Here is a 13011-nt window from a genome sequence, read left to right on the forward strand (position 1 = left end):
TTTTTTACAATAAGAAATTGAAACTTATCGGTAGAAGAAGTAATTCAATTTAAAACCGATTAATTCTATTATGTTAGTAGAATTAATAAATGCATAATTCATCTACCATTAATAAAGAAGATTCCCTATGGTTCGAATCTACTATGTCGACATAGGGTATTGTAGATTCCGATAAAAGAAATACTACAGTTATCGATGCATTTTATAACGTGCATAAAGTATTTCAGATGTCGCTAAACTACAATTTCAATTACTGTAGTGGGTGAATGTGTAGTATGTAAATTAATAATAAACTTGTAATGTATTTTATTATAGTTGATATTTTTATTTATGAATATTAAATATATAAATAATTAAATAAATCTTTTTACATTTGTTAAGATTATTACTAGCCGTTATTACGATTGTGAAAAAATACACTATGATTCTTCCAAATGAAGTTGTACCTAAGGATCTAGGTAGTTTTATCATTGCAGTTGCAGAAATGGTAAATGAAGTTTGTTTAAGTATTTGGATCTTTGGATACGAGAAGGCACCATGTGATAGGCATTTAGTTTGGTTAATTTATGTTTTACGTGTTTATAGTTATCAAAATATAATATTTTTACTGTATTTTGTATTTTATTGCGTCATTAATATATGGGGTATACAATACCGCGTTTAATTATTAGGAACATTAGTCTCTTAAGACATAATTGACAAAATGCAGATGAAATTGAATACACGACGCGATTCAACAAATATTGAAGTAATTGATGTAGACGATTTAGTTGTAACAAGAAAAGGCGGAGGAAGTATAATTGATCAACGGCCAGTTTTTTCACACGATGGAGAGTAAGTTTTAATTCAGCATATACAAAAATTATAATCTTTTTTGGCGTTTAACTATGAAATTTCTGGTTGTAAACATAATGGTACTAAACATGTACTTCTTTAATTTTGTTAATGGAATTATATGAGTAAATATCGTTATAAATGTTAGACTACGGTATTCAAGAAAAAAGTTATAGTTAATATTTCTATTAAGTAATACATATACGTTACAGAACATTATACATAGTATGGAAGCATGTTATAAGAGCTTACAGTACACAAACTGGAGATTTTGTTAAAGAATTAGAACCAGCAAATTACAAAATTGCAGGATTAATAATACATCCAGAAAATCCCAATCTGATCATTGCCTGTACAGAAAATGGAGAATTAAATTTTTGGAGTTGTCAAAGTGGCATTATCACAAAGAAATTGGTATAAACTTTAAATGTATTTTTTAGCAGTATAAAATCATGATTTTTGAGACTTTTATAAATCCATAATTGTTATACTTTTTACAGGAATTAAAATTTCAAGTAGAGCCAAAAATAAAAACATTTCACATTGTAAATTATAAAACTCATAATGGAAATGAGTTGCGTCAAGTGCTTGTGACATATATTTCCAAATGCAACACAAAAATTTATATAGTGTTATTTGATCTGGATAATGGAGTTTGTGCAAAGTCTACATGTATATCGTAAGAAAAATTTGCACTTCAACAATTATGGATGAAGCTCTTATTATGTATTATTTATGTGATGTATTATTTTTACATATTATTACAGGACAAAATCTTATGAATATTATGTTGATATAATTGGTAATCATGGTGAGAATTTAATAGCACTCCTTCATGATGTAGATTTGCATATATTGAATCCATCAAGAAATTTTGTTGATAAATTGTACGTTGATAAATTATACTTAAGAAAAATTATTTAACATTAAAGACAAACTGAAATTTTCAATAAAAAATACTTATAAATATCGCCATATTTCATGATCGCAGACATAAGACAGGTAAAACAGGTAGAATACCAACGTGCATTGCTGGACATCCAGAAGAAGAATGTGTTGCCACAGGAGATTCGACTGGTCGTGTCGTAGTCTGGAAGGGTTTGTTTCAAACAAGACCTTATACAGCAGTTTATCATTGGCATACATTACCTGTTACAGAAATAGTATTCAGTAAATCAGGTAAGATATATATTTCTTATATTTTTTTAAATTTCAACATGTACAATAACTGTATATACCATAAAAATTGTAGGTGGTCACATGTATACAGGAGGAGGAGAATGTGTTCTAGTGAAATGGGTTTTAGCAAATTCACATCAAAAATCTTTTCTTCCTCGATTACCTGCACCTATTAAACACCTTACTATTGCTCCTGATAATTTATATGTGGCTGTATCTACTTTAGATAATGGTATGAATATTTTTAGATATTTAAATCTTTAGATCTATTTTAGATAGATGAAATATATTTATAAAATATATCTATAATCATAGGTATCGTGGTTGTAAATCCACAAAGAAAATTGACATCAGTTATACAAAATTTTACATGGGGCGTGACCTTATCTTCTAAAGATTTATTTCCTGCTGGCCTTATTGTTGATCCACGTACGAATTGTTTAGTTCTAAATAGTCGTACCGGACATGTTCAATTTTATAATACTCATACAAAAAGTTTATTATATAATGTGAGTAACAGCGTAATATAAAACAGATAAAAAATTTACGCTATGTCGTTTATTAACTTGTTGATAAATTTTCAGATAAATATTACGGCACAAAATTTTTTAACGCAAGAGCGTAATGTACTTGTTATAAACACGGAAGTTACAAAAATAGCAATAAATCATGATGGTATGTGGATGGCGACTGTTGAAGAACGAAACGATAAAATGTCATGTATAGAAGTAAGGCTGAAATTTTGGATGTATGACGTTAAACAACAACAGTAAGTACAAGATATGCATTCTTGATGTGTAAATATTAAGATACTGTGTTGTCAACCTGTTAGGTTCGCGTTAAACACGTCAATCGAGCTTCCTCACGATGGTGGTGTGAATGCTTTGCACTTCCAACCGTGCATGTTATTCGGTGATGAGGGAGCACTGGCAGTTACAACAGGCAGAGATAGAAAATTCAAATTATGGCATCTCGTAGAACCTTCATCCTTACACAGTATGTAAAAGTTATGTTGTAATAAGAGAATTGTAGTATTAAATTTTAAAATTAAATTTGTTGTAGAAAAAAATAAATTTTGGCAGTGCCATAGTGTAGGAGATTACAGAAATCTGCCTGCAACGGATGCTGGTTTCTCGATTGATGGTTCATTAGTTGGTATTGGTTTCGATTCTAGTCTAACAATATGGACTCCTGATACTTGTACATTTAAATGTAGCCTTACACACTGTCAATATCAGTATCCAGTGACGTAAGTTTTATGAAAAATAGACCTTATAATAATCATAAGAACAGTATTGGGATTATTATATATGTTTTATTAGGCGAATTGAATTTGGAAAACAAGATGCTTGTCATCTTGTGGTAGCAGTTTCCACGCAGCATATTGCGGTGTGGAACATCCTGTCGCTCACGTTAATATGGAGCGTACCTCTAAAAATTGCAACTCTTACGGCAGATCCGAAATCAACGTACATGGCTGTTTTCACGACTGATAATTCACGTAAATATATAACTTGCTTTAAAAGATACCCAAATTTTTATTTTTGCATAGCAAGTAATCTATTAATTTTAGTGTTTGTATTCACACCCCACAAATCGACACCCGTCTACACAAGAAAAGATTTTATCGAAAATAATAGTTTCATTTTGGGAGCCACCTTTGTACCACATTTACAAGTGAAACGAGATTCATCGTACAGATTGTGGCAACGAAAATCGCAGCTTTTCTTTTTAGATTCTAATCAAGTACGTACACGGCAAATGTATGCAAAACGTATTGATACAAAATATCTGTACATTTATTGAATCATCCAATACAATGATTATATGTACTATATATATTTAATTGTTTTATAAATAGGAATTATTAACGTTAGAACCAGAATCCGAAGTGACTATTTCTCTTGAAATTTTATCTACGAATGCAATAGTTCCTGCGACCGCCTTTAGCAATTTAATAGCGAGCACGACTACCACAGACAAGGAAGTACCCGCTCCATTTATGCACGAACAACTGAGAACAGGAAAAGGAATGGTGAAAGAGGTAAGTAAAAAAAAATATACCTTTGCGATTTATGTTTTAATTATATATTTATGTTATAATTAGAAGATGCATGATCCGCCAGGTAGGTGATATTCATCTCAAAATAATTTCGTGATAGAAAAAATAATTTTATTCTAGAACATATTCTCATCTTACAATGAGATCAAAGAGCGTTTATATATACACAATTTCTCGTACAATATAGTATAAATAATTAAGTAGGAAATATAGAAGTACAAGTAATATTAATAACTTAATACAATATAGAGTAATATTTATCGAAGTTTTAATCTTAGGAAAATGGAAACTGTTAATCCCGTAAGATATTCTCATCTTTTTATCTATTTTCTTTCCTGTTTCTATTTTATACAAATTAAAAGATGAAGATAAATTTTGAAGTCTTGGAAATACAGTCTTGCAGTAAATAACGAGACGCGAAGAATTAAATTATAATCTATGCAAGTTGCATTTATCAACTAAGTTCATAAGTAATTCCAAAGTATTATTATGACGTGCCACATCTCATTTCATTTTTATATAAGTTTGAGTATTTGCAGCAGAACATTTAGAACAGCTGGTCGATGAAACTTGAAATATTGTGACTTATTCGTTGCGGTCGTCCATACGGGATTGCGATGAGTTTGTTTTTGTCAGTGTTTCCTTCCTAAACGGTAATTCCGACAGCGGCGTACGAGATCGAATTTTCTATAGCGTAAACAGTGCCACTGTGGGATCTGTCGCATATTCTCGATCGCCTGCAAGTTATACGTCTTAAAAAAATAATTGGTAACGTTTAATAAAACTCAAAGAACCGTGTGCACTATGAAACAAAGATATAAATAAATTGAACAATCTTTTCGATAAACGGAAGTCACAATTTAAAATGTTCCTTTCTTATGCAAATTTTATTTATAAATCACTTTTATCATTTCTATTTTGATAATTGTGACTTTTTTTATTTAATTTTAGAATTTAATTACAAAATTAAAACTATGATACATTTAAAGTAATTTAACATCATCCTTCCGTTTCTCAATTATATTACAATTTTAATATCGCTATGAAATATTAAAAAAATTCGTGATAAAAATATTTCTGAAATAGAATCTCGAGATTGTGACTTCAACTATAATCGAACGATTCGAATGGAATTTTCATGATTTCTGTTTACGGTACCACCTACAGTTCGGTTTGATTAGATATACCAATACAAGTAGAGAAAAGAGATTGATTTAATAAGTACCATTCGCGAGCAACGTCCACTCGTGCTTGCAATATTATCATATGCATCCCACGTGCTTATAAGAAGGGAAACACGGAATTCCATTTATTTCTATTGATTTCTCTGCACTCTGCGTAAAAGATTCCTCTTTATTTAAAAAAAAAAAAATATTTCACACAAACCAACAACTTATGAAACAGTCAACGTATGAAATTAATTGGAAATTCAATTATAGCTCTATATCTAATTGAGAAAGTCTTTGTTGTATCTATATGAATATCGATGACCGAATTATGTCATTTCAGGCGAAATTATCGTCATACACGTGTATTATGTGTTTCCCCCTTATCTATTTGCTCCATTTTGTCAATGCAAACTCGCGCGACCTAACGATAACATTTTCTGATTGCCAGAAAATCATGACTTGTTTGAAATTATCGTTTTCTTTTAAACGATAGAACGATTATTTCTTTCTTTCTTTTTGCGAAAACAAGAATTATAACGAAGATTATAACGAAGCAATGAAAAATTAATGCAATGAAGAAAGCTGCTTCATTTTCAGAGACTACACTTTGGTTTAATAGTTTCTGGATATTCACCGGACATCACCGGTTGCTGTGTAATAGGCTGACTCACGAACGTGTCTTCCTATACTTGTCCGCTTTATCGTTCTTTTCATCGCATTTACGTGCCTAATTCGCAGAGAGGAACGCGACTTTATGAGTCAAAGCCCCAAGCAGATGCCCACGCGCCACTTTCAGCACGTGGTTACGTTTCAAACAAGATTCATATCAAGAATTGATGTATTAAACCATCTACAAGAAAGTAAATGGAAAACGAGATGCAGAATATGATAAATGGACCACGATGGAACGCTGATGAACCACGTGTATCATTACGTTTAACAGATCAATGTAACACAATAAATGTATCATCTTTAACAAATTTAAATAATCAAAGATAGTTGAAGTAACTTGTCAGTGTTATTCAAGTGTTAGTTACACTATTTCATTAAAAGTATATGAAGAGAGGTACTCACTATCTCTGGATTGCCAGCAGGATATGCAGACGTGGCAACCATTAGGAAGAAGACAACTATCAGGATGCACACAGAATTCCACGCTGTTAACTTCATACCCGAAATTGTCGTAGACAGACGTCGGAAGCTACTTCTTCTACTCTCTCTTGATACACGAGATAATTTAGTTGAAGAACGTAGTCGCCAGCTTGATACTTCAGTATAATATTTGAAAAATTCTGCCAATTACAAATGCCTAAAAGTTACTTTCAATGAAGAATATCAAACAAATTGCAGAATATCAAGATCCCGATCTCCTCTGTTTAAATTTACCTTTTATTTTCTTCTTTTACTTTATACTTGATTGTATTGAGTAATAGACACTGTTCACAAGGATATCTTCACAATAAAGTAGAAGAAGAGATAATAACGTGTTGCTCGATAAAACGATGGAGAAAGAGTCACCGATGAAGAGTTTCTTGTCTGAGCGTTCAACGTAGAACTGACTTTGGGAAGTGGCCTCGCCATGATTTAATATAGGAGCTACTTCTCCGCACTCCCACCCTCTTACGGCGTTCCAGTTGTCCCTCTGACCTAGGGCATTGTCTTCGACGGAAAAACCTTCGGCACGCGTCACTCAAGGAATCGTCTCGATCTTCCCGGAAATCGTCCAAGTACGTGATAAAATTGCAGGCTGAATAATTCTTTCAAAAATCTCAACTTTAAACACCTAACACATAGAAGAATTCTTTCAAAGACCCGAAAACATTGAAAATCACAACGAACATATTGGTATCTTTTTGTGAAATAATTATAGAGGAGATAAAGGCGAAGAAAAGAAACAGAAATAATATTTGGTCTCACTCGTTCACTTCTCTTTCAGCATGATAAGAAATTTGTAATTAGCCAACAGGGTGGAGATAGAGGCGAAATTCAGAAATAAACTGACTGTTTGATAACACGCAAACATTCCAAAGAACAATGGAGATCGGTCTCAAGAAGGGATGTCCACGTGTACCGCTACAAAATCTCATCGCTTTAAGGCCAATGCAAAATCAATAGACCGAGTTTCCCTTATCGTGACCAAGCTGGTGCAACAAGTAGACGGGAGAGAAAGAGAGAGAGAGAAAGAGAGAGAAACTCGTTTGAACTGTCTCATATACGATGTCGGTCTGCGTGTGATCATTTAAATGAACGCGATAATATCAGCTTGTCTAAAAGTAAAATCTTGCCCCATTTGGAGAACGCCTTTAGTGTCTGGAGGCTAAGCAAATTAAGGATCATCACATGAGTTTCTACGGTCCTTAAGGCCGCATGATCCGCTAATGATGGCGTTATGGAGAACACGGACGCAACGGATAATTAATTCTACAAGATCGTTCAGAGACCTATACGCGTTATTTTCTTAACGTTTATTGAGAGAATCTATTACAAGATATCAATTTTTTTGCGGGGAACTAAACGTTTTTAATGACTGTTTTAAAGAGAAAAAACTATTTTCACTATTTATATAGTTTTAGCTATTTAAATTGTTCATATTTATGAGAGATATCTTTCTGTTTCATTTTTTCCAAATAATGTGTTAGGCATATTTTGTATATTTATCTAAATAATCATAAAGATATTTTGAAACGTGCTTGGGAGCGTTTTCAGTGTTGAAGACGTATAAAAGCGGACACAAAACATCTCGTCGCTATTGATTAATTAGGTAGGTCTACGTCGTTATTTAAGATTCACAGTACACGGATATCCGCTAGCTCACAGCTTTCTTGCATATTGCGTCAGTTCTGTGGAATAGTAGAGTTAATTGCTTATGAACCACCTGATGACTGTTCCTTATTTATGTTACGTTACGTTCTATATTTTTCTAGAAATGCATAACAAGAAATCAAACACGAACCCTAGTATTTTTCTAAATTGCAAAACAATGTCTTTCTTCGGTAACAATAATTTTATATTATTTCCTATCATTGCTATATATATTCTCACTTTCTTTGCTAATATCAACAATTTAATTTTAGACGTGCGAAATAATTTAATTTATCTATATTTATCTAAATCCATCCTAATGGATTATATTAATCTAATATTAAACATCCGCTGTTTATAACATTAAACAGTTTGGCATATCGTTACGTAAGTTTCATATTTCTATTTATTCCAATTTATTCATTCATTCGGTATCAATAATTTATCTTTAACTTTCTCTCAATGTCTCTCAGTCTGCGGCCACATTTGCTCTGGCAAAAATGATAGATCGCCGCGCGACCAGTCGGAGCGGAGCTTCAGATGTGCGTAATAAGTTTCCGATTCTTCGGAAAGATTAACGAACTGGAAACCAAAGTTGCAACAGTCGATGAAGAATCAAAACTTTCGACAGTACGAGCCTTTATTCATTCTCGTTACGGTGCACAATGGAGAACGATGGTTTTCAATGTCGCTTCGGAATTGTTTGCAAATGTTCCGGTAAAACCAGGTCAGGACGAACCTGTTGGCGAAGCTAGGAACAAAGTCTTATCTCCTGCGGGGGCTGTCCTGATATTGTTACGTTACCTATTAATAAAATCGTATTCTCCTCATGTGTAGGTGTATATCGAGACGGGCATTCTATCTAATCTTGTTAGATTGTTTTAAACTGGTCGCCATTCTCCCGTAAACTTGCACAGCGGCATTGTTTCTTGCCGGTGAATCTGCCGGTGTATGACGCCCTCGTGAATTTTGACGAGGTCTTTTTTAATTACCTTGTTGTAACGCCTATATAACGAGAAATCTAATAAAAACATGCGGTCCGATCCCAATGACCTTGGAAAAAATACAACGACGTTTATAGTTGAACCTCTCTTCGGGGCATCGCTGTTTAACATTTTTTTTCTATTTTCTAATGGTACTCGATGAACAAAAGTTTTGAGTTTAGGAACCCATTGGTTCAAAAGTTATCAATATGTGAATGGATTTGGCCTAAACGATACTACAACGATAACGCTGATAGTGCCGACAAAGCTCAACATTTAAAAATTTAAAGATCTATCTCCATTCCATAAGACGGAGTAAGCCGTATTGTTGACTAAGACGGTATTTTATTTTGTCAAGGTCATAGAGGTCCCGCTGCCTGTTTTTATTATTTTTCTCGTTATACGCGCGTCGCAACAAGGTAATTAAAAAAGGTTTCGTCAAAATCCACGAGGACGTCACACGTCGACAGATTGACCTTCTTACCAATTAAATGCACCTTTGATCCATTTACATGTTTCGATTTTAATTTCGTTAAGATAATAGTCCTGTCAATTTATATGCTTAATACATTTGTTGATATTTGCACATTCGGTGACGCGTACGTTGCATCGATGCGCAGCTATTTAAAAAGTGCTACTTATGCGTATATCTCGTGAGCTTAAAAACACTGGTAACTCTAAAGATAGGACATTACTTTAACAGTAACGTGTTAAGCTGTTCGTATTTGTAATATAATAAACGTTAATTATTTATCATTAATTTAGCTAACATTTTAATATTACAATTATTTAAAGAATTTTGTATATTATATGCACGGAATATCCCAGTAAGAGTTAATTAAAGGAAACTCTACGAAATAATATCATAGAAAATACTAAATGTCGTGCAACTATACTAGACATCTCAATGGTAATCGATGAAAAGGGAAACTCTATGAAGTACTGTTATACTCTGTTAAGATACTAAATATAGATAGTGTATGTTTCTCGGTATTATCGCTTGTGTTTTGCTTGATGAAACATGCGTCTTTTCTAGCAACTTTCTGGCGAAAACTGGTGTATACCGAGAAGAATATTCGTGTAGGTTGTAAGAGACGCGTCAACCTAGATCTGAAGTAGAAGATTGCAGGAATTGCAGAAATTTTCGTTCGGGGGTGTGCCTGCGTCAGCCTTAAGACTAATTAACTAATCGGATGTCGCGAGCGTCACAAGTATTACCGAAGAAGTAAACGCATGTCAAATATCATACGTATCTTTCCCAATTATAGTTAGCTCCTTACTTGAAATGTTTTATTTTTGTTTCTTTCTTTATCGTCTTTAATTCGTTGTTTATTTTTATCTAGGTAGACAAACATTTTTATTTAAAAGGAGTATTTTATTTATTTATTTCTTTTTTTCAAAAAGATATTAAGCACATTTTGAATGTATTAAAAATTGCGTGAATTTCTATATTTAAGATAATATTAATTATGCCTTTCAGCTTCTCAGCGTCTCAGCCCACACATTACCGCCCATGAAGATGCTTTGTGCATCATTCATCACATCTCTGCTCTCGTCATCTTTGTCAAAAACTCAATCACCTGACGATAGAATCGAGAGGTAATTTAATAAAATATTGTAATTAATAAATTATATGTATACTGTATGGATATGTTTACACATTTATTGTGAAATTTAAAAAAACAACAGTATAACAAAAGTATATAAAATTTTCAAAGTGAAGTATTCGTTATAATAATTAGTAAGTCAAATAAAACTCTATTAAGTTAACTATATTCATAGGAATGTAAAATAGCATTAAGATCCACAGTCTAATTATGAGAAATGTTTGGAAGTGAACTATTACAATTCAGAAATTAAAACTACTTAAAGCTTTAAGTAATAGATCTTCAAGTAATAGCCTTGAAATGATAACTTAGTGGTTAGTTGATTTTGGACAAATTACATGCTTTTCATTTTGATCTGCTTAGGGATGAAACAATGCAGAATGACGAAGAGTCAGAGGAAAGCGAAGAAGAACTATCGCGACCGGAAAATCGTGAATCCACACCTGTAGCTGAAATCGATAATGTCGATGAAACGAAAGTACAACTTGTCGATCACAATTGGTCTTTCCTTAGAACTATACTTCCAGATCGAGAGGAGATTGAACAACAATTGATAGATGACAATCTTGAACCAACTTTACCATCTGATAATATTTATAATATAGAGTAAAGATTTTTATTCCTACGATACACGAAAGAAAAATTGTTTATAAAATAGTTGGCAAAAAATAGCGATTATAGATTTTTTAATGAATTATTTAAACAAATACAGAAATAAGAAAGAACAACTTTTATTTCATAAATTCTATTTATGATATTACTTTCTTGTAAACAATGTCCATATATAAATAATGTACATACAGTGGAACACCGAATAACAATTAATTAATACAATGCGACTTGAATCTTAGAATAAAAAACTTGTCATAAAGTGTGAGTAAGAAAACTTGTTATTATGTAATAAGAAATTTCATAACGTTATGTCGGTTTTGGTAATTTATCTAATCGGAAACTGAACTCAACCAATTCAGTAACAATTTCTGATAATCGTTTTCTATATACCGGATCAATTTTCATTATTTTCAGCACTGTTTCGTTTCTATTTACAAATTCAAACTCATGATAACTGTCAGAATTATTCATAATTTCTGCAGCTACTTTTTCATCCAATAACACAGTCTGGAAATTTATAGCTGCAGTGATTAGAGCACATAGTCTCTGCTCTTCCATCCCTTCGACTAATTCTGACCAAGATGGAACTTTCACAGAAACTGATTTTGCTGAGGTCAATATTTCACACAACACACTATAATAATGCTTCAGCATAGCCTCTTCCCACTTTCCTCTAAAATCACGATCAGCACAAAGATACAACAATTGTACCACGTCGTGCGCCAGAGGAGAATATCTTATTAGCTGGAAATCTACCAAAAAACACTTGGGAGGTACTGTGTTACTGAACATCAGATTATTCCCCCATAAATCTCCATGACTAATAACATTTCTTTTTGTAGCTGACATTTCTAAGGCTGCGTATACTTCTTCGCAAGCTTTTGGTACCAAACTGGCATCCAGACCAAGGTGTTCAGCTACAGCAACTATGGCATTCACACTTACTTCAAACCACATTCTAGTCTTGCCAGTTTCAGAGAAAGCATTCTCAACGAAAGCATGTGGATATATTTTCTTCAAAGATTTTCCAAGACGTGCTTCCACTAACAGAGAGGATGCATGCATTCTGGCAATGGATGTTAAACTGGATACAATGAGCTCTTTGTCGAATAACATATTCCTCAACGAATAGCCTTTAACACCTAAATCTTCAAATACCAAGAGATTCTCCTTGACCAAGAAACAAGTTGCTGTCCATGGTTCATCTTTATACTCATGATACAGTTGAGGAAATATGTCACGATAGAAGATTTTCTCCTTTAGAAAGACACATTTATCAAGCACGTATTCAGCTTGACTGGGTACATCGTATGGCACGACTTTAACGAAGAAGGACAGGATATCTTTCCCATTTGCGGTTTTGACTTCCACACTGAGCTTCTGATGTGATCCCAAAAATCCGAGCTTCCCATCAGAATATGATCTCAAGAAGAATTTGTGCACCACTAGATCGCTGCCTGTTGCATGTTTCACTAAAGCTTGTACATCTTGAAGGGTGAATAAATTTCGATAAGCATCCACATTAGATAGATGTTCGCTGATCGAGTATTCTGGCGCGATTCGAACTTCCAGCTCTGATTTTGACATGGTTGAGGAAATAACTATCATAACGACTGATCCTCTTTATATAAGCAGCTTTCCTTTTTAGACCGTAGGTATCTATGATGAATTTACAACAAGGTACTTGTATCTGTTTTTTGGCGTGTATATTTACCGACAATCAGTGCTGAGATAAAGCGGCAACGAGACGAAAGATCTGTGCG

The 13011-nt window shown here is 33.1% G+C and overlaps 2 protein-coding genes across 4 annotated transcripts; one reads left to right on the top strand and one right to left on the bottom strand.

The window, feature by feature from the left end:
- Nucleotides 1–489: 489 nt before the first annotated feature.
- Nucleotides 490–11507, top strand: LOC126916494 (WD repeat-containing protein 75). Of its 3 annotated transcripts, XR_007710619.1 has the most exons (16): nucleotides 490–834; nucleotides 1047–1248; nucleotides 1335–1513; nucleotides 1602–1721; nucleotides 1826–2013; nucleotides 2087–2245; nucleotides 2329–2522; nucleotides 2598–2782; nucleotides 2846–3009; nucleotides 3076–3262; nucleotides 3336–3514; nucleotides 3587–3759; nucleotides 3875–4057; nucleotides 10066–10254; nucleotides 10510–10628; nucleotides 11000–11048. XR_007710619.1 is itself a non-coding variant. In XM_050722339.1 (15 exons), the coding sequence occupies exons 1-15, from the start codon at nucleotides 704–706 to the stop codon at nucleotides 11244–11246; spliced, it is 2610 nt and encodes an 869-aa protein (XP_050578296.1). In that variant the 5' UTR covers nucleotides 491–703; the 3' UTR covers nucleotides 11247–11507. The 3 variants fall into 3 exon arrangements, 1 of the variants encoding a protein (XP_050578296.1); XR_007710620.1 differs by lacking the exon at nucleotides 11000–11048 and having other exon boundaries at nucleotides 10066–10296; nucleotides 10510–10585; XM_050722339.1 differs by lacking the exon at nucleotides 10066–10254 and having other exon boundaries at nucleotides 491–834; nucleotides 11000–11507.
- On the bottom strand, nucleotides 11352–12858 carry LOC126916498 (uncharacterized). The gene has a single exon (XM_050722344.1). It carries the CDS (start codon nucleotides 12854–12856, stop codon nucleotides 11555–11557), a length of 1302 nt encoding a protein of 433 aa, XP_050578301.1. The 5' UTR covers nucleotides 12857–12858; the 3' UTR covers nucleotides 11352–11554.
- Between the last annotated feature and the right edge of the window lie 153 nt (nucleotides 12859–13011).

This window comes from Bombus affinis, chromosome 5 (genome assembly GCF_024516045.1).
Source record: "Bombus affinis isolate iyBomAffi1 chromosome 5, iyBomAffi1.2, whole genome shotgun sequence".
In the NCBI taxonomy this organism is placed as follows: domain Eukaryota; kingdom Metazoa; phylum Arthropoda; class Insecta; order Hymenoptera; family Apidae; genus Bombus; species Bombus affinis.